We start from the raw sequence: 21,888 nt of genomic DNA on the forward strand, positions 1-21,888 counted from the left end.
TCAGTGAATTCAGGCACTCAAAATTTAAGCCCTCTGACATCTATTAATCAAATGGGAAAATGACAGGTAGATATTACAAAAATCAAGAGAAGTGTTTAATGTAAATCCTGCACTTTCAAATACTTCCACAAATGTAATGTATACATTAGTACATAACCTTGAGCATTTTCACAACTCTTTGCACTCAAATTCCATTCTTAACTTTTATAGATAAATCGACATCCATATGTGATTTTAAGCAGCTCAAACATCAGCTCTTAAAAACAACCAGAAATGCTGCGGGCAAATCCCACCGAGCAGCAAATAACGGAACTGCACCCAACAACCCAGGTACCTCCCCTGAGGCATCTGGAACTTGAGCATTACAAGCAGCCTTTGGTTTCTGAGGCACCCGAGAGTGGGGACTCCCAACTCCCCAAGTCTAAGAAGGCCTCAGCGATAAGGAAAACTGGTCAAAAAGTCATCCCTGCCGGCTCCCTGCCACGGGCTCCTCCCTGCCCGCCCTCAGCCACGTGCTTACAAGGTCTCACTTCCTCTCTGTCCCGCAAAGCCTGACTCCTGATTCCAGTCCTGCCGCTTACTGAGATGTGGCCATGGACGTCAACTGCACCTGTAAGGGGAGAAGCCGGTCAGGATACAGGATCCTGGCCATCCTGGCAGCGCTCAAGCTGATACTGTAACTTGGTAGTGAGTTACTTAATGCAAAGGTTTAACTTTGAAAAATTTAGATATGTGTATTCTAAAAGGGAAATTCTGAACGTAGAACACAGGCCACACCCTCACACTGATGTTGTCTGGCCAGCACTCTTTTGTTTGCCTTTTCAATAGACGTTTTTAAAAGCAGTTTTCCGTTCATAGCAAAATCAAGAGGAAAGTACAGAGAGTCCTCACATATCCTTTCCCAGCACAGGCACAGCCTCCATCATTCTCCTGCCCTCACCAGACCAGCATGTCTGTACGACCGACAGACCCGCATCAACACGGCACCACCACCCACAGTTCACAGCTCACACGAGGACTCGGCCTGCTGCTGCTCACTCTGTGGGTTTCACAGACGTGGAACGGCATGGATCCCCCATGAAAGCCCCACCTGGAGTTGCTGCCCCACCCTACACACCCCCTATGCTCCTCCCATTCATCTCTCCCCTCCCCAACCCCTGACAGCCGCTGATTGTTTGACTGTCTCCACAGCTTTGCCTTTTCCAGACTGTGCTGTAGTTGGACTCAGACAGCAGGCAGCCTTTCCAGATTGGAGTCTCACTTAGCAACATGCGTTTAAGATCCTTCTGTGTCTTTTCATGGCTTAGGGGTCCAGTTCTTTTTAGTGCTGAATAATATCCCAGTATCTGACATACCACAGTTTATCCATTCACCTACTGAAGGGCATCTTGGTTGCTTTCTAGTTTTGGCAATTATAAAGCTGCTGTCAACGTCTGTGTGCACATTTCCGCATGGAAGTAAACTTTCAGCTCCTCCGAGTAAACGTCCAGGACTGTGATTGCTCCTGTGGTCGGAGAGCTAAGTTCCACGGAAAACCGCCACGCTGCCTCCCACAGGAGCTGCCCCACTTCCCCCAGCGATGAGTGAGGGTCCTGATGCCCACACACCCACCAGCACGTGGTGGTGTCGGAGTTCAGGTTTTGGCCAGGCCGATGGGTGCACAGTGACGCCTCGCCCTATGACATAAGACGCGGGTCATGTTTCCACGTGTAGATTTGCCATCTGTGTATCTTCTTTGTTGGGATATCTGTCCAGGTCTTTCGTCCATTTTTAATCAGGTTGTTCATTTTCTTGTTGAGTTTTGAGAGTTCCTTGCACGGTTTGGATAACAGCCTTTATCAGATAAGTCTTTTACAGATGCGTTCTCCCCGTCTGTGGCCTCCCCTCTCATGTCCCTGAGACACTGTTTTTTATTTTAAAAAACACCTCAGACAGAAAATGGACCTTCCAGCCCACCACGTTCTCAGTTTGGCCGTGGTCACCACCCTCCCAGCCCTGGTTCCCACCTTTTCACGATCTGCTGGTCCTATGGGCATCAACCCATACCAAGTCCCTAACATATCTCCAATGATGGCAACGTCAAAGCCGGCAGTTTGCAGGTAGGAAGGAGCCGATGGAGGCCGGAGCAGAATGTGAAGGCCAGCGGATTCATCCCTCGGGGACCGGCAGGCCTCTCAGATATCCCCCGGGTCACCTCCCAAATGAAGTACCTGCTCTGGCCGTGGGCAGGAAGCAGGACCTGGCCCAGATCTCAGCATATTTGACCTGGCACGGCATTTACTGGTGAGCCTCCATAACCGGAAACTCTACTCTCTGGGGAGAATACATTTTCATTATCAAGGCTTTTAGGCTTTTAATTAAGAAACCAAAGAGCAGTGCCTGGAGTGAGGATGCAGGGACTCTGGGTGACCCACACGCTCGTTTCCACCTGGCACAAAGGACCCTGGAGTGAGGGTACAGTGCCTGCTCTGAGTCACCAGCACACTCATCATTTCTACATAAAGAACCCTGTGAGTCTGTCCCAGGACTTTTTAGCCTAGATCTAAAAATTCGCAGCTCAGGAAACCTTCATCATTTTAGGAACCTGAGGGGTGGGCCAGGGGGATCTCACAGATTGTGGTGCTGTCTATGGGGTCATCAAAGTGCAGCTGGGGCTTCCCGCAAGCACTTCAGGGAGGCCGTGCACTGGCCCGAGGCTGATTCCGCCTCCTATCCTCGGTTGTCATGCCCAGCCGTGAGGGGAGCCCCCCACTTCAGGAGCGGTCCCTGGCTCCAGGCCCTAACGTCCATGTCCAGGCCCCTGGTAGGGCAGCTTCTACCCCAGGGAGGCTGGGACTGGAGACAGCCTGGAGCTCTAGGCAATCCTGGCAACCACATGCTTCCCGAAGTGGCTGCAGACAAACTCCTACTTCCAAAACCTGGCACGGGCTGTGTGAGGCCTGGAACGCGGGAGGCGCGATTACCCTCTCATGGTTATCAAGTCACGTCATAGTCTCTTAGACCTATGTGTGACTAGAAGTATACACATTATGGAAGTGTATATAAATGTGAATACAGACACGCTTATTTTCCTTTTATATACCTTACATATATGTGTACACGTGCATATGTATAAAACATGGAAGAAAAAACCATACTTAAGATTTCAAATCTCAGTCGCAAAGGTCTCAGAAGCAAATTATTATTCTTAAATTCTAAACAAAGATGTAACATTTTACATTCTTACAAAACGTTCTCTATTAGCATTTTATTTTAAAAACTAAGAATGCATTGCACTCTCTCAATTTTGATTTTTAACTCAGCTCACAAAGGCCCCTGTACAAAGGCCTCCGTACCGCAGCAAGGATGGCGGTGGTCACACCTGTGGCCATTTATCCTCTCTACATCTAGCTCCTCTCCCTGAGGCAACACACCTCCGAAGTCACAGCCTGGCCTCCCAACTCTCCCCCGTCGCGGGCTTCTTGGCATGTTGCTCTGCTGCACACACCTCAGCAAATACTGCTGATTAGCCAGAATCGCCCAGAAATCTCTTAACCTTGATTCTGGCTGCTTTTGTAATTTGTAATATCTTTACTTCTGGTGTGATTTGAGAAACAACAAATTTTAAAATTAGAGAAGATGTGGTTTTTATTCTCTCCTTTCTACTTGCAACCTTGAAAATTCAAGTAGCAGCAAGGGTTTGTTGAGAGTAACTTCCACCAAAGAGAACCTATTACAAAGGTACTACAGAGTGTCAAATAACCACATAGATGTAAAATAGAGATGCAGACACAGATATAAAATCCAATGGTTAAACCAAATTGAGAAATGCTTGCCAGTTTGATAGGACTTCTAAAACTTGACATAAATGTTGGCTGAGGGATACAAGATGTTATGAGATGAGTGAGATGCTTGGCCTAGAACCACAGGCTCTCTCCTCTTTACAGCAGAAAATCCGTAAGGAAGTCAAATCTGAAAGAACCAGGTACCGTTGAACGGCATACTCAGCCATCCTTCCCCATTCCTGGGCCAGCTGCGGTGAGTGCAGCCAGTCGTTCACCAACAACCATCATCCATCCTCCAGGCCATGGCTACACTTTACTCCCAGGCTCCCTGTCATTATGTAGATTAGGTAAATCACGGCCACTCTCACCTTAAGCCTCCCCCGCCAGCATGGCAATCACCCATTCCCAACCACGGCAAGGACAGCCGTGTCCCTGGGAACGCAGAGCAGGGGTCGGGAAGAAACCTGGATCCCTAAATACCTCATGGAGCAGTCACCAGCCTGGAACATCCTCCCTGACGGCTTTGCAAGACAGAAAAACTCCTTGGTTCCTCAAGCTACAATACTGCAGAGTCTCAGGTCACAGCATCCTTACCTACCCTCGTCAGGAACCGTTCATGCTCATCAAGACATGAGAACAAAACTGCAGTGGCACAGTCACACTCGACGCAGACCACCTGCTGCTCACATTCATCGTATTAACACCAAAAAGCCACCGTGGTGGATATCCTGGATATGGACAATCGGCGGCTTTTTGCTGGAGATGTGCTTTGTGCATTTATCGCACGACCATCTTGGTGTCAGGAGGGGCTGTGCAAATGGCAGCTGTGCAGGTCACAGGGAGTCTCAACTCGCTCGACTCTCAGCCAGCTCCCACTATCAGTGCCCGCAGAGTCCTCTCCTCCGGGAGCACGTGCTTGGACGCCACAGTAGCCTGTGGATCCACACAACAGCACTGTGTGCCCCAGGAGCTTAGAAAGTACCACTGCATCAATGCCTCCACAGGTGAGGCCGGGGGCAGAAGCCAACCTCAAGCAGTTACGGTCCTCCGTGGGGCTGGCATCCAGGCAGGAAGGCGGCTCAGCGGCTCTCCTCTCACTGTGGAACTTCCTAGGTCCCCACATGAACAGAACCTAAATAACACGCAACGAACAACAGGAACGAGAACACGACCAACAGCTTCTGAGATGAGCAAGCTGGGCTGATCATGAGACACCTGACGGGGACGGTGCCAGAGCCCCTCCCAGTGACCTGTGAGGACGGCGCTGCCAGCATCTCCCTAAAACCAGCCCAAGTCAAGTTAGACTTGAGGCTTTCCAGGAGTGGGTAGATCCATTCAATCCTACAGTCTGAACCTTCCAGGCCGTGTCTCTTGGCCCTCATCTCACATATGGGAACCCGGACGCTGCACCATAAACGCAGCCCCAAGCCCTCGTTCCTTCTTCAACACCACACACCAGTACAGTGAACACTTAGGATCTGGGCATTCACATAAAATACTGCTTAACTAAAACTTCTGATTTAGAACATGTTTAATTCCTACTCACAGAGCTCAAAGTGTTCTGTCCTAGGAGGCGGTAGCTGTAACTAAGCATGAGAGAAGAAGGGATCAGAGTGGTGCCAAGTATTAAATATTCCTCTAAATCTATTCACCAGGTCGCCATGCTATTGTCACCTGCTTCATTTTCTGTCCTTAAAAGACAAAATAGTTACTTTTCAAAATAGACAACCTGTTTTACTGATGCTTAGCTATAAAGTAGCGAGCTACGTATCCAAAAGGGAGATATGGGAAAACAGAAAATGTCCACAAGCGATCGGGGTGGGGGGGCAGTTGCAGCAGCACCTGGCTCTGTTGCGCTGTGAGCCAGCCACGTGGGCTGGACAGCTCACTTAGCCACTGAAATTACATCATCTAAGATTTTGTTGCAGTTACTTTGATAAATTCTCCCTCTTGCTATGAAGAGTAAGGTTTGTTTTTTTTGTTTTTGTTTTTGTTTTTTTTTTTTGACTTGGAGTCTCGCTGTGTCACCCAGTCCAGAGTGCAGTATTACAATCATGGCTCATCGCGGCCTTGACCTTCTGCCTCAAGCAATCCTCCCGCCTCAACCTTCCAAGTAGTCGGGACCCAAAGGCGAGTTTGATTTCTTTGCTAACGAATTCCTAATTCACCTCGCAGTGGGCCTGTCAAGGCCATATGCCCGGACATCCACCTTGCCGACCGTCCATGTGGTCTCTAAAGTGGATGCACTCCGGTTGCCTGGGCTCTGCACGCGATACTGAGTCTCCAAGTCTGCCGCTGTATAAGGGACTGACAGCCCCAAGCGTCTCGACGCGCCACCTTGAGCCGGGCTTTATTCCACAGGGCGACTCTGCTTCCCGTGATGAGATGCAGCACGTGAGCACAGATCAAAGGGTATCAGCAACTAACCCATTCCCCTGGTACTAAGCAGAGGACCAAGAGTTTAGTTCCTTACTTATTTCCTACGGGCTTGATTCAAAACAGCTTTCTGGAATCCTGGGGACAAACATCTCTACCTGGTGAGAATTCTGGCTTTAGTAACGGAAGAATCACCTAAAGCCCATTTTGTAACTGCTGTTCTCATCAGAATTTGAGGCCAAAGGTAAAAATAAAAGGGGGGCTAAGATCGTGACACCCCAGTTTGCACAAGGCCAACCAGCCTGCTTGAGGGGGTAAAAGGAATAGGATTTTTAAACTGCTGAGTTTTAAAAACGTGGCTGTAGGCTGGGCGCACTGGCTCACGTCTATAAGCCCAGCACTTTGGGAGGCCGAGGTGGGAGGATTGCTTGAGGCCAGGAGTTCAAGACTGGCTTGAGTAACACAGCAATACCCTATCTCTTTAAAAAGAAAAAAAATGGTTATTAAAATAGCAATAAAAAGGTTAATACAATAAATTACTATGTCAACATGGCACCCCCTGCTGCCAGACGAGGTGCAATCTCTGTGGCTGTGAGGTCCGGAGAGAAATGTAACCGGCATCATAGGGAAGGTGGACCCCAAAGCCCCACAACATTACTCCTGCACAGTGTGTTAACCAGCATGAAGTCTCCTCCACAATCAGAAGCCTGGTTTAGAGGAACGCTGCCCACTGGACCTGGGTGGACTCCAGATGCCGGCCGACCAGACAGCCCCACCCTGGGACCCTGCCGGCAGCCCCGACTGGACAGAATGGCCTCATGAGTGTCCTTTCCCGCCACAGGCTGCAGACCCCGAGCCAGTCCTGGCTGTGACTGAGGCTGCGCATAAACGTCTGCGCCCAACAGCTCACCTTTGTACACGACACGCCCAGTCCACCTCATTTCAAATGTTACACTTGCCCCAAGGCGAACACGGATGTTACAGGTTAACTCACTGCATGTGTGCTAGACTTTCCCTGTAAGTGTTCAGACATTGCACGAACCGGATGAACAAACCCCACTTTCCCTGTAAACGTTCAGACATTCCTTGAGCACGATGAACACACACAGCCAACAAACCCCGGAACGTGTAATGCCGCGGCCTCCTCTCCTCCTGAGGGGCATGTGCTTACAGCTCCCCCAAGACCACATTTCCCAAAGCACAGAGTGTTACTCTGAAAATAAAACCTCCTTTTTCCTTCCTCTGTACATCTCGTGGTCGTGTTAACAACTAGTGCTACAAACGCAGAGAAACGGGGTATCATCCGTGCTGCTCACCGAATTCCTAGCACCAAAGCTTCAAGGCCCCCCAGTCTGAAGGAAGCTTCTATCACCCTAAAGCCAACTCTGGAGACGAAGGCCAAGCTGGGGAAAGGCTGTGTCTCTGCAAATCCACGCCACGGGGCCCTCTGCAGTTGTGTGTAAGGAACTCTTGGCCTGTCCTGGGGTTTGGGGAAATCAGGATGCAAGCAGATACCGTATGCTCTGCCACGGGACCGTGAAGTCTGCGGAACCTCAGAGGAACACGGAGACAAATGGCTGCACGACTCCCACAGGCCAAGCCTCGATGGGCGCCCGTGTCAAGAACACAGACACGCCGGGAGGGGCAGCCGATGCAGGCAACGCCTGCAACCCCAGCAAGCAACAGCGTCTCAGTGTGGGGGTCTCTGGCCAGGCTCCACCACAACTGCCATATTCTGTGGCAAAATTTTAAAAATAGGTTTTAACTAGTTATAACTCTAACTTGTTTTACACATAAACAGAACACAGGGTACCTACCAACAGGCTCCAAAATACTTTGCCTAGAACCAAGTCTAGAATGCAGATGGCTGTTGCTCTGAGTGTGAGGAGTCCCCTGTAGTGCCATAAATCCTAGATCTAGGTGACTAAGTGCTCTTCCTAAACCAGACGGCACCATGAGGCTCTGAGGGCACCCTCTGTCCCCAGGCCAGTCCATCAGCCCCAGCAGAAGCTTCTAGAGTAAGAGCCTGTGGATTTGTATTGGACGGATGTAAACCAGGCAAAGTCACAGGGGCTCGTCCTGGAAGCCCATCCGTTTACCCACTCATGCCGTGGAGAGCCCTGCCCCCAACTCCACACCCGCAATCACGCTCAACCACAAGAACTGGCTTCTAGGCCCTCAAGCTACTCCCTCTCGACCCTGGACAGACGCTTCTCAAACCATGAGGCCCAGAGTAGTCTTAACAGGTGGTCCCAGCAGAACTGGCCACTGCATGAATTGATACTTTGTGTGTGGGGAGCCTTAGCTTCCCGAGTAGCTGGGACCACAGGTGCACATCACCTCTCCTATTTAATTTTTTGTAGAGTCAGGGTCTTGCTATGTTGCCCAGGCTGGTCTTGAATTCCTGGGCTCAAAAGTGAACTGCCCAACTCAGCCTCCCAAGGTGCTGGGATGACAGGTGTGAGCCACTATGCCCAGCCTAGAATTGGTTTTTCTTAAACCTGAGTTTGACACATGAACCCCACTTACATAGATATCAGCACACTCTCCCAGCTCGAGAGTTTTCCTGAATCTCGATTCTGTCCGTTCAAGATCAATATCTAAGAAAGGGTCAGAACTGACCCTCCCTCAGTGAAGCCTAAGGGCAAATGCAGCAGCATCTCAGTGTATGAGGAGACAAAGTAAGAAGGGTGGAAAACACACACTGAAATTCTAGTGCTAGAATCATAATCACCAACACTTTAAGAGGGAATCTGCTTTCCAAAATATGTAGCTGCTGGATTAACTTCAAAGTCACCAGATTCCACAGGCAGTAGCTCACAGGGGCACAGCTTTCTAAGGCCGCACAGCCCGGGACAGCGTAACAGCCTCAGGGCAAAGCAAACTAAACAAAGGCTTGGTTCTCTCAAGGACGAAGGTGCTCAAGTGTTTCCAAATATTCTTCTTCTTCTAAGTAAGTTAGATGCCTCCTACAACACTGTTTAGAGTGCCAGTGTATTCAGAAACATGAAGTTGAAACTACATCTCAGGACCCCAAAATCACTACGCTAAAGGGACGTCAAGGTGAGGAAGAGCTCAGACCAAACCTGCCTCCCATGCTCTTCCTAACAGAGACAGCTACTGGGGGTGGGGGGAAAAGCCACGTACCTCCCTCACAACCGATCCACAAGGAAATTCCTCATGGACAGAGGACAGAACTCAAAGTCACCATCTGCACACGGAGATAAATGCGGATCTGACTGCTTCCTCTGGAAAGATGCACCAGAAATGCATTTGTCTGATCTACCTGTGACCTGGAAATCCCTCCCCGCTTCGAGCCATCCATCCTTCCTAGACTGAACCAACGTACGTCTCACATGTATTGATTCCTCACGTCTCCCTAAAATGTGTAAGACCAAGTTGTGCCCCAAACACCTTGGACACATGTCCAGGACCTCCTGAGGCTGCCGCAGTGTGTCCTCAACCCCTCCCTAAGGCTGTGTCTATAACCTTGGGAAAATGAACTCTCTATGGATCGAGGACTGTCGCAGAGATCCTTCTGGTTTACAGGAAGCATTCTCTCCTGCGAGTATATCAATGAAATCATGTGGAATTACAAAATGCCACTTTAGTAAAAGCCAAAGGAATTAGGGTTCTATGTGCTTCAAAAAAAAAAAAAAAAAAAAAGTAACGTTCTATTTGTCAATGGACCATGAAGCCCACACCCCCTTTTGCAGTGAAGATGTCAAACGGGACGAGAGGCCCCTCCTGAGGATGCTACCCTCTGACCCCACTTCCCAGAGTCCAGTTTCCTGCTGCTCAGGGAACAGCAACCCCGGCTTCACGGGGCTCAGGCCTCCAAACCCAACTCCCACCCATGCTGGAGAATCACCCCAGGGACTAGCTAAGTGGCAGGTGCAACTCTCACCTCACCCCCTTAAAGGGGAAAAGGCACCTTCCCGCTCCTCTTCCTGCTGGTGGGAACAGGGGCAGGAGCTGGAGGGTCAGGAGTCGGGCGGCAGAACGGAAGCAGCCTGGGTCCCTGCTAGTCAGAGTTGGCAAATGCCAACCATCCCCGACATTCACTTTGCAAATAAATCCTTCTCTTTTGTCAGGTCCCTGGTTATAAGTTTGCACCCATAACTTAAAAAGAAAAAAAAAAAAACTCAGATAAAAAATCGGTGTTTGGCTGACAATATTTCAATTATCTTGGGGCCTTGGGTCAAATGATGGCAAAACAGGAAACTGAACGCTGTTATTCAGGAAACTACCTTCCAGCGCCGTCTACCCTCCCAGGCTGTCACCTTATGGTTGTTTGTCTGCTAGATGATTAACAAAACTCTTCTGAAAACCTAGGTGTACAGAACAGACAAGAAGTCAGCTCGGGTTGAGGGGAAGCAGGATAAGACCCCCTTCCCCGCAGGATGGTGGAAGAGGAGGAACCTTCAGCACCTGGGTTTTCAGGATGCTGGATCTCTGAGAGCATCTCTCACAGCTCAAGTACAGCCAGACCCTCCTCTGACACAGCCTGTTCAGGCGAAGGTGGGCACCTGCCCTAGAGACCCACAGCCCTGTGCGGGGCTCAGCTGGAGCTGAACTTGCCTCCCTTGGTAAGCGTCAGGGCCAGGGGTGGGGAGAGGAGAGAAGCAGCAGGCCTGAGGGCCACTGTGGAAACTCCATGCCACGCTAACTCTCGTCTGATGTGCTCCGGCCAAAGCCACGCTTCTCGGAGGGAGTTTCCCTTCACACATGCGGAAATCATCAACATCTAGTCTCCCCACAGAACAAATCCTTCCCTAGGAGGCAGACGCTTGGCTGTAACACGGGGTAATGAGGGGCGCGCCTTCGTGCCCACTCTGTAGTGTTTCCTGTTACCTATTTTACCTTAAGCTACAAATGATTCCCGTTTACACGGGACACAGTGACACAGACAGCAAAACACATGAGATTCAGTGTGATCCCACACCCGTCACTGCTGACCTCAAGTGCTTTGTTCGTTTTGCTTCTAGAGTTTGTATTCTCTCCCCGGGTTCCAGGCCTGTGGATTCAACCAACCATAGATCAACATATTTTTTAATGTGTTTGTACTAAGCATTCAGACTTTATTATTCATTAAACAACTACTCGCATGGTATGTCCATGGTATAGCTGTTACGAGCAACCCTGACATGACTGTCTGCAGGAGGATGTGCATATGTCATATGCAAACACGATGCCATTTTATTGCAGGGACCTGAGTGCCCACAGACCTTGGATTCCATAGGCAGTCCTGCAGCCCACCCCCATGGGCACTGTGGGATGGCTATAATAGAAAATATGGAGGTTTTAAACAGTTATGTACTAAATCTAATCTTTTGTTAAGAAATTAATGTGTATCACTTGTATTATTTGAAAGTCCTTCCTGGCCCAGAGACTTGACATGTTCTTATCTTTTTGTCCACGGATCTAGCCATTCCAGTAAGCTTGTTGAACACAAATCAATGTTACAATTAAATTCTTACAAGAATCACACTCAATCTGTAAGCTGCTTTGGTTTTTAAAGTGAAATAACCAATAGTTTTGCCAACCTGCTATATCATAGAATAACAGGATAAAGCAGCCCCATGGCATGCAAAAACATGGGGTTTCAAAGCTAACCAGTATAAAACACGTTACAAACCCCTAAATATGAAAACGTTTTACACCAAAACAGATATTCCAGAAAAAAACAGGATGTTCAAAAAAGCCCTTTGCAGAAAAGCACTTTCCCCTTCATTTTTCACACGGTTTCCTGAAGCTTGTGTTTGGTGATGACCATGAACCAGAAGTAGCGTCCGCTGCAACTACTGTTACAGCAACACAGAATATTAAGGGGAAAAAAAAGGCCGCGCGCGGTGGCTCAAGCCTGTAATCCCAGCACTTTGGGGGGCCAAGACGGGCGGATCACGAGGTCAGGAGATCGAGACCATCCTGGCTAACACGGTGAAACCCCATCTCTACTAAAAAAAAAAAAAAAAACCTAACCGGGCGAGGTGGCGGGCGCCTGTAGTCCCAGCTACTCGGGAGGCTGAGGCAGGAGAATGGCGTAAACCCAGGAGGCGGAGCTTGCAGTGAGCTGAGATCCGGCCACTGCACCCCAGCCTGGGCGACAGAGCGAGACTCCCTCTCAAAAAAAAAAAAAAAAAAAAAAAAAAGGACACAGCATATTTCCTACTGATGAGAACAGGTAGAGTGTTATAAAATGAGTGTGTCCTAAAGTCAACAATGTTCAAATTCTAGGTCTCCCACAGACACTAGATGGTAACCGCCAAAGCTTATGTACCTGGCAACGTTCAAGGAGACCAAGTTCAGAGCTGTCACAATGCAGCACCATCCTCACGCGATTATCTCAGGCAGGTTTGAGGGCAAGTGCCCCCGTCACAGTGGGAAAGCTGCCCAGCCCAGCACTTCCTGAGATCACAGACCTTCGCCTTCCCACGTCTTCAATAGTTCCTTTACACCGGGAACCACACAACAAAACCTAAAACACTTCCTCAAATCTCAAGACAGTCTTTAGAGCTCTTTTCCTTGCCCCTTCTCTTACTGAAAAAGCTTATTTTGTAAGCAACCTGTAGTGCTTACCAGAGCTGGGGCGGGAGGAGAGCTAGTGTTTGGTAGACCGAGTTTCAAGCGTGGGGAGACCAGAAAGTTCTGGAGATGGATGGCGGTGATCGCAGCACGACAGTGTGAACACACTTAATGCCACAAAACCATACAGTTAAAAATAGAGTGCTGTGTAACTTTACCACAATCAAAAAACTGAGAAAAGTCATCTATAATTACTGTCTCCAATATCTTCCATCCTGTAAGTTACATTTGCTTTCGGAAATCCTCAGAGCAATCATGAAAAACTAATACCCTGTCGTCTCTGAAACGCAAAGTCGTTCAAGGGCTTTGGTTATAGGAAAGTAGCTGGAAAGCAAAGCGTCCGTTAGGCACAGCAGCCGTGATAGGACAAACACACGGTAGGAAGGTGGTGGTCATGCTACACACAGATGGGAAGGGTGTGGGGAGCCACAACACCCGATGCTTGGGAGGCACCTGGGCAGGAGCTGAGAATGTACCAAACACGTTCGATCATGCAACATTCACGGACCCCGAGTCCAGCCACCACTGCTGACATCCACTGTGGCTGGGGTGTCCTCCCAGCCTGTGATGGCTCGCTCCTTCGGTTAACTGCCTTGAATCTACTGGTTCCTCTCCTCATGGGCCTCTTTCCTGTCGTCTTCCTGTCATTTTTCTGTCAGCAAACACATTTCCTGTCATTTTCCTGAACTGACATGACATTTCCTGTCATTTTCCTGAACTGACATGACATTTCCTGTCATTTTCCTGAACTGACATGACATTTCCTGTCATTTTCCTGTCAGCAAGCACATGCGTCCAGCCTGACCTTGCTGATGTGCTCCAGCGGCCCTGGACTCGAGCCGCACTGTTCCATCAGTGTGGCATTCGCGAGTTACCTCCTGGGAAATGCCAGGTGATGGTAACATCAACCAGGAGGCACAGCTGAGAAGCAGAACGCATGGTGCGGTGCCCAGAACGTCACGTCCTTGAACAGACGCTCCGTATCTTCTCCTCTCCTGCCAGAGCTTCACTGTAGGAAGGCGGCCATTCTTCCAGTGCTGCTACTTCCAACACCGGGGAAAGCAAGCTTCAGAAATGAACGGTGTCAAAGAGGGAGGACCCACCAGCAGGGCTACCGGCAGCCAGACAACCGCAGCCCCAGCATTCCCCAGCCACCATGACTGACAGCCCAGGCTCCAGAAATGCACGGCTTCAACCTTAGGAGTAAAAACCCTCCCAATCCAACTATTATTTTCAACAATGGGATTGAGGAATGAGGTGTTCTAACCCTGCCTCTCTCGACAGCACAGATCATCAGATCCCAGTTCTTATAGGATTGGGGAGTGGGGTGGGGTGGGGTGGTTCCTAACCCTGCCCGCCTTCATAGAAAAGAACTTGGATATGATGACCTGTGCTAGATTAGCACTTTGCTTCTGCCATATGCAGTCATCCTCAGCACCAGGAAAAGTCAGAATCGTTGAGTGATGACACCAATACCAACACACGCCGTTCTGCGGCTCTGGTAACTGGCTGCACAGATACAACCCGATAGTGGTGAGGTCTAAAGACATCACCAGTCTTCCCAAGGATTGTGTTCCTGAATATTTTGCGTTTGGAATAACGGTCTTCTTTGCCAGGGCTGAGCCATGCTTCCCTCTCGCCTGTCCTCTGCCTTCACCAGCTTCGTGTGCGCTTCTGGACAAGTGTTTGTGCAGGCGCTATCACTTATTTCCACAGCGAGAATATACACAGACACCACACAGAAATGGGCAACCCCGTTAGGAGCTGTGCAGGGAGATCTAACTCATCCCATGTGCCAAATTCCTGTTGCCATGGAAATTAAACTAACTAAACTAACGTTGCTATGATCTCATCTCTTACTGTACCACTAAAGATCATCCGGGTAAGAGGAATGTGCCTCTGCATAGCATTCAGCTCACATTTACATGTCGGTTTTTCCTGAATATGGTTATGTGAGATAGAAATCAGTAAGATGGGGTGTAACATACAGTATAGGATCGTTGTGTCTCCTAGCCTCAAACACTTCAAGATCCTCAGAAAATGAAGTTTAACGCTGGGGACGTGAGTTACATAGTAACTTGTTTTGGATACTATCATATCAACACCAAATAACTTCTTGAATTCCTTTTTAAATTGAAAAGCAATTTACAAAGCACAAAAGCCCCAATATTAAAGAATACAATTCAGTCTTTTTAGCATATTCTAAAAGCTGCACATCAACCACTAGTATGTAATTCCGGGACTTTTTCACCACAGGCCAAAGAAACCTTGAACCCATTAAGAGTCAGCACCTGGCTCCTTCCTTCTACCAGCCCCTGGCAATCACCAGCCAACTTCCTTTTCTCTGGATTTGCACATTCTGGACACCTGTTGTGAGGAGAATCGTACAGTGCATGACCTTTGGTGTGACCTTCGGTGCTGACATCTTTCACGTCTAAGGTGAGTGGAATCTCAGTGAGTGACCGGTTGACAGACACCTGGACTGTTTCTACTACTATGAATAATGCTGCTGTGAAGATTCAGGCATGACATACTTTTTGGAAAAATGTTTTCAGTTTTCTTGAGCATATGGCTAGGAGTGAAATTGCTGGGTCGTACGGTGTTTTCATGCTTTTCTGAGGAACTGTCGGACTTTTCCAAATCAACTGCACCATTTTACTTCCCCTCCCACTAGCAATATATCAAGATTTCAGTTTTCCCCAATTCACCAACATGTCACTGTCCAATACTGGGGTTTTACCCACCCATCACGGTGGTTGTGAAGTGTTATTTCACGGTGGTTTTGATTTCCATTTCTAAGATGACGAATTCTGCTAAACATCTCATGTGCTTTTTAAGGCATTTATAGGTCTTTCTTTGGAGAGTGTCTATTCAAATCCTTTGTCCATTTTTAAATTGGATTTTTATTAAGAGTTTTTGAATATATTCTTGATATCAGGTCCTTATCGTGACAATGTATCCTGTTCTGTGGGTTGTCATTTTACTTTAATAGTATCCTCTGAATTGAACATTTTTAATTTTGATGCCGTCTTTTTCCCTTCAGTTGCTTGTTATAGCTTTAGACGTCTCAGCCAAGGAAACATTGCCTAATCCAACCTAACAGTTTCTCCAGGATTCTCCCCTAAAGGTGTTATGAGCTGAACTGTCCCCCTCCCCCAAGATTCCATGTTAAAGTCAAAACCCCGGAAACCCAAAATGTCACTGTATTTACATACAGGGCCTTTAACTTGGCAATTTAGGTCCCATAAGATCTTAAAAGTAGGGCCTGATCCAGTATGACTGGTGTTCTTTTAAGAGAATTTAGACACAGTCCTCAGTGCTGCATACACGTAAGAGAAACCTGTGAGGACACAGAGAAGAAGCTGTCTACACAGCATGGGGTGAGGCCCCAGAGAATCCAACCCTGCCCGCACCTTGATCCCAGGCTTCCAGTCTCCAGAAAAAAGGAAATAAGATGCTATTGTCTAAGTCGCACGGTCTGTGGTGTCCGTTATGGTACCCAGCAGACTGACAGAATGGGTCTCAGTCAGCTCCTTACATTGGAACCATGTTGAGCTTTGCGTGTAGGGTGAGGAAGGGTCCAGTCCATCCTTTTCTATGTGGATACCCCAGTTGTCCCAGCACCATTGAGTTGTGAAAGGAAAAAAGTAAAGCAACCCTTGCTGTCCTCTCTCCATCAACAGATTAGAAGATACACTGAAGAATCATGGACAATTTTGTCGGTTTAAGCCAGTGGTTTTCAAACTTTTGGGTCTCAGGAACCCTTTGCACTTTATTAAAGAGCACAAAAAAGCTTTCTCATCAGGCCGGGAGTGGTGGCTGCTCATGCCTGTAATCCCAGCACTTTGGGAGGCAGAGACAGGTGGATCACTTGAGGTCAGGAGTTCGAGACCGGCCTGGCCAACATGGTGAAACACCGTCTCTACTAAAATACAAAAATTAGCCTGGCATGGTGCTGAACACCTGTAGTACCAGCTACTAGGGAGGCTGAGGCAGGAGAATCGCTTGAACTCAGGAGGCAGAGGTTGAAGTGAGCTGAGGTCACACCACCGCACTCCGGCCTGCGTGGCAGAGCAAGACTCCGTCTCAAAAAAAAAAAAAAAAAAAAAAAAAAAAAAAAAAAAAAAGAACATAATTTAGTTTCTTTTACAAGGATAAAGTCATTACATCTTAACACAGTCTTAAAGAAGAAACCATTTTCCAAAATAAGCAGCAGCGTGGCAACAGTTTGTGCTACTGTGAAAACACCTAACATCTCTGCACCTCAGACAGCAGGATTCTCATGCCTGCATCTGCGTTCAGTGGGCTGCAGAGCCATGGCTGAAGTTTATGAAGAAAGTCCGACCCCATACTGATATACAATTAGGAAGCAGTATTTTCATTGTGTTTTCAGATCATTTTAGGTATTCTCTGCTGCCAAATGTAACAAGTGGCACTTCCGTACAGGCTGTCTGCAACACAGAGTCTGTGCTCTGGTCGACGGGCCTTTCTGCCCCAATTCCTTCTAAGTCGACTGGTCCGTCTTGCACTTGAATGGCTTTTACCAGCACACGATTTTGTAATCACACATTGGTTAGAAAATACTGGTTCAGAGTTATGAGCGGCTTCCACATTTCATTATATGTCCAAAAAACAAAACAAAACAAAACAAAAAAAACAAAAAAAAAAACCCCCACGTCAGTATCACCATTGGTCACATGAGAAAGTGGTGGACACAAGATTTTTATGTTTTAATATTCACTGGAAAGCTCAAATGTCTATCATTGGGAAAAATGTAAGGTACTTTCCTTGAGATGAAAGTCATTTTGTTCATTTTTCAGGCCACACCTGCAAATACCTCCATCTGAAGTGGCATCTTTTGTAAGTCATTCTTTATATAAAGGCGGCCGTTAGTGGAAGAAGTGGTTCTGCAGGTTCATAGTTCAGAGGCACCAGTGCTCTCCCAAGAGATAACCATAAAATCCACAGAAGACGCACCTGTGCACACTTCCTGTTTCTCACTCAGAACATTCCAGAAGGAACCCTGAATCCCAATGCCACAGCGGGACTGAAGTTTGCTCTCACCCACACAATAAACCCAGGGAGCTCCCCCAGCCCCCACCCCGAGGCCACAGCCTTGGTCCTCTATCTGGTCTAGGGGGGCTCCTGCAGCTCCAGCCTAACAGGGAACAGAAGGCACCCACATGTCACAAAGCCCTCCCAAGGCCCAGCGAGCACTTCTGCTTATGTGCCAGCCAAGTGCGTTTGACAATTCTACAGCCAGCTGTACGGCAGGTAGCGAGGTACCCAGCAAATACTCAGGGCTCACGTTACTAAGGAAGGTGCACAGCGAGGTACCCAGCAAGTACTCAAGGCTCACGTTATGGAGGAGGAAACCAGGCAGATAGTGAGGTACCCAGCAGGGTTCACGTTACTCAGGAGGAAAGGAGGGTAGAGACAAGGGGGCTGGAACAGTCTGTCATAAGCTTTAGCATTTACAAGGCTCGCTGAAGATTATCTGATTTGATCGTCACAACAGCTCACAAGATAGGCAGAGGCAAGACTATTTTCACTTCATAAAAAGAGATCCCGAGAACTGATGATGACCACGTGCTCTTCCCACAGGCTCCCAGAAATCCTCCTCAAATCATCTCTCAGTTGTATACATGTGATAATATCTCAGTCACGTCCCCTCTCTGCAGGGGAATTTTACTGCCGCCCTGCCGTTCCTTCGCACCCCTGCCCTCTCCTGCATTTCAGCCATGCCCACCATCCATGGGGAGTCTGCACCACCCCACCCCCGCTGCTGCTGATGGCTTGGGTCACGCTTACCTTTCATTTCCACCTACAGGGACCTGTTCTTCCTTCAAATGCAGCTCAAACTCACTCATTGTGTGATGCCTTTCTGTCATGTGTAAAATCAGTCTGTGGAATGCTTCATTTAGGAGGTGCTTATGTTGCCTCATTGGCTGTGATCAGGACCAAATTCTGAGCAAACCAGGTGGTCCCCTCTCCCCATCTCTGCTCCAGTGCACTTAAAACAAGGATTCCTGGAAGCATCTTTTTAGTCCAATTCATGCATGAGTCTGCCCCACACACTGCAGAAAAGCCCTGGTGGTCGGTGGTCAGGGCTCAGGGCCCCCCAGGTAGGTAAGGAGAGCTTAGTGCCCTCTCTGGAGTTGTCGCTCAGAGACCCACGGCTGGAAGGGAAGAAACTTGCATCCTGTGAAACATCTAGGCCCCGAGACCCACTCAGGAGTGGAAAACGGGGAAGGAGTCTTGAACAGACCCTCGGGAGGGCAGACAGTGGGAGCCACGGAGGCCACCAGGAAGGAGGGAGGCAGGCAGTGAGGCCACAGGTGATGTGGCCGGGAGGGAGGTGTTGTGACCAGAGGTGAGGTGGTGGGCGGATGACACGGCGTGGTTTGGGGAGGAGATGTGGCCAGGGGCAATGTGGCCAGGGAAGAAGACACAGCTGGAAGGAAGTGACAAGAGGGGTCTCCAGGCCCCAGACTGTGCCTGATTTATAGATGACATTTTACTTAAGATGTTATATCTAACTTTAAAGAAAAGTAGCAATTTCGACCATTGTGTACATTTAAAGCACGGTACAAATTGAGCACATTTCCCAAACCAAAGAACCGGGCATTGAAGAAAAAATTCATTTAAGATCAGAAATAAAGAGATCCTACAGCTCTTCCAGTCCAATCCCCACCCTAACGTGAATGGGGGGAAAAGGAAGTAGATTCTAGTCAGTCAGCATTAAAGGCAAAACCGATCCACTTTACTTTCTAGACAGAAAACAAGAAGCTCATCAAGGAATCCCTACAAACAGTAGCTTTAGTAGTTCCCGAAATGCAAAATTCACCTACAAAGTAAATCATCTGCTAAGTGTGTATAGAGTAATTTTTTTCATTATTGCCTTCCTCATCTGCAGGGGCTTTTTTAGACCTTGTTTCCCCTTAATTGCCTCCAACACCCAGGAAATTTAAACCCCACAAGTAAACCGTGTCTCGATTCATGCCCAGCGTCCTTTGGAGCAGACAGTCCGTTGCTCTAAGACGTTCTTGTCACCTAAGCACCGAGTACAGCCTGAGAACGCACAACACGCACTCACACAAACTCAGACAGTCAACAGGTGAGATACGGCACATGAGGAGGAAGACAAGATAAATGAGCTTCACTGACACCCCAGATCCGACAAGAATTGACACACGCAGCCTGCTCTGGTGCAGGTGACTCCTGGAAAACAGCCAAGGACAGCATTTGGAGAAGCAGCACCGCAGGCCAGGAGGGTCTGGGGGCTTAAGAAGGGAGGGGCGCCCCGACCAGGTACTGGGGGATTCAGAAGGGAGGGGCTCCCCGCCCAGGTGGCTGGGGGATTCAGAAGGGAGGGGTGCCCCGACCAGGTGCTGGGGCTTCAGAGGGGATTGGTGCCCCGATCACTTCCTGGGGGCTTCAGAGGCAAGGGGTACCCTGACCACGTGCTGGGACTTCAGACGAGAAGGCACCCCGACCGGGTCCTGGGGGCAGCAGGACAAGCCCAGGGTTCCGTCGTCACTTTTCACTCCCTACTCCCGAATCTCGCCCTGAAGTTGCAGCCAGTCCAGGTATTCATTTACCCATAAAATTAAGTATCTGTGAGTAACACAAGTCACTAATCCACACAGATCTGAGTCTACAGATACCTCCCAGAGACGCCACCATCCCTTCTGGTAGAAGAACAGCCCAGGGGCCCACGCTGCTAGGAAGGGAGACTGTCTCCAGCCTGACGCTGCAGAGTCCTCAACACAAAGTCTACCTTCTGGAACCATGCCGTCTCCTACAGAGGCAACTAGGGGCATGTAGGGTTTTTTAAAATCTTTTTTTTTTCTTAAGACAGAGTCTCCCTCTGTCACCCAGGCTGGAGTGCAGTGGCTCGATCTCGGCTTGCTGCAACCTCTGCCTCTCGAGTTCAAGTGATTCTTCTGCCTCGGCCTCCCGAGTAGCTGGAATTACAGGCGCCTGTCACCGCGCCTGACTATTTTATTTATATTTTTAAGTACAGATGGGATTTCACCTTGTTGGCCAGGCTGGTGTTGAACACCTGACCTCACATGATCCACCCGCCTCGACCTCCCAAACTGCTGGGAATACACGCATGAGCCACGGTGCCCGGCCCATATAGCTATTTAAATTTGACTAAAATTAAATAAAATTAGAAGTTCTCATTTACACTTCAAGCATTCAGTTACCCACAGGCGGCCACTGACCAGAGGCTGGTAGAGATGTCACACTCCACACTGCAGAAGGATCTAGGGACGAAATGGCTCTAAGATCATCTCAGAATCTTTATGTTGAAGCTACTAAAGTTTTACTCTGATTATTATAGACATCAGCATTCTCCCACTTAAAAATGTCAGTGTTATTGCAATGATCAGATCTGTGACTTCCCATCAGCTCTTCTCTTCCTGGATAGATAACTGTAGAGCATCTGCACTCTGCCTCCACACTAAGGGGTAGTAGAAGGCTCCGTGTAAAATCAGGGGGAGAAAAAAAAATGAATCCCTAGTCCGCCTCTCCCCCTATGATTTTGTGAAACTCCTCTTAATATGCAGAATAACTGCCAGAGTTGCAATAAAGAAGCATCCGTTGACCAGGAAGCAGCAGGGAAGCAAGAGGAGGGAGATGCAAAGACCCTCCGTTCCCTCTGGGACCCCAGGCCCAGCCAGGACTGAGAAGGGCCGCACAGCCCGGCAGACCCGCACACCTGATGCGAACCATACACACGGCTTCCCTGGGCCTCGGTCCCCTGCTCTGCCCTCACTGGCCACTGTGGCTCTGGGTAGAGGCAGCTCCCTGAGCCCCAACACCCACAGCCAGTCCCCTCCTTGCAGGTCTCAGCTGTGCTCTCTCTGCCTCCCTGACGCTTCTCATCATCCGCGTACCGTGTCCACTCTACCCCACAGCCCTTGCTACCGCCCACCCCACCACGGAGCCTAGCACACAGCAGGTGCCCAAGACGCCCCAGTGGGCGGGCATGCCAGGGTAGGGCTTGGAGTTCCAAGGGCCTCGTCCTGCATAACACCACAAACGCCACGGAGGCTGTGGAAGGGGTCCAGGTTTCAGGCCTGTACTCAGCTTCTCCTGGCCCCCGAGGCCAAGAACCTAGCAAGGGAGCGCAGCCGGAAGCAGGGTCCCAAAC

General features: G+C 49.0%; 1 protein-coding gene across 5 annotated transcripts in view; it reads left to right on the forward strand.

The window, feature by feature from the left end:
- Positions 1-19,996, forward strand: part of LOC139361300 (disco-interacting protein 2 homolog C-like) — a 56,299-nt gene extending 36,303 nt beyond the window's left edge. The window contains exons 4-5 of one of the 5 annotated variants that reach the window (XM_071089914.1): positions 14,982-15,164; positions 17,546-19,996. In XM_071089914.1, coding sequence (XP_070946015.1) covers positions 14,982-15,163 — 182 coding nt within the window. In that variant the 3' untranslated portion in view covers position 15,164; positions 17,546-19,996. The other 4 variants (XM_071089916.1, XM_071089915.1, XM_071089913.1 and 1 more) reach the window with 4 other exon arrangements.
- Positions 19,997-21,888: the final 1,892 nt, after the last annotated feature.

Source organism: Macaca nemestrina, unplaced genomic scaffold (assembly GCF_043159975.1).
Source record: "Macaca nemestrina isolate mMacNem1 unplaced genomic scaffold, mMacNem.hap1 Scaffold_151, whole genome shotgun sequence".
NCBI classification, from domain to species: domain Eukaryota; kingdom Metazoa; phylum Chordata; class Mammalia; order Primates; family Cercopithecidae; genus Macaca; species Macaca nemestrina.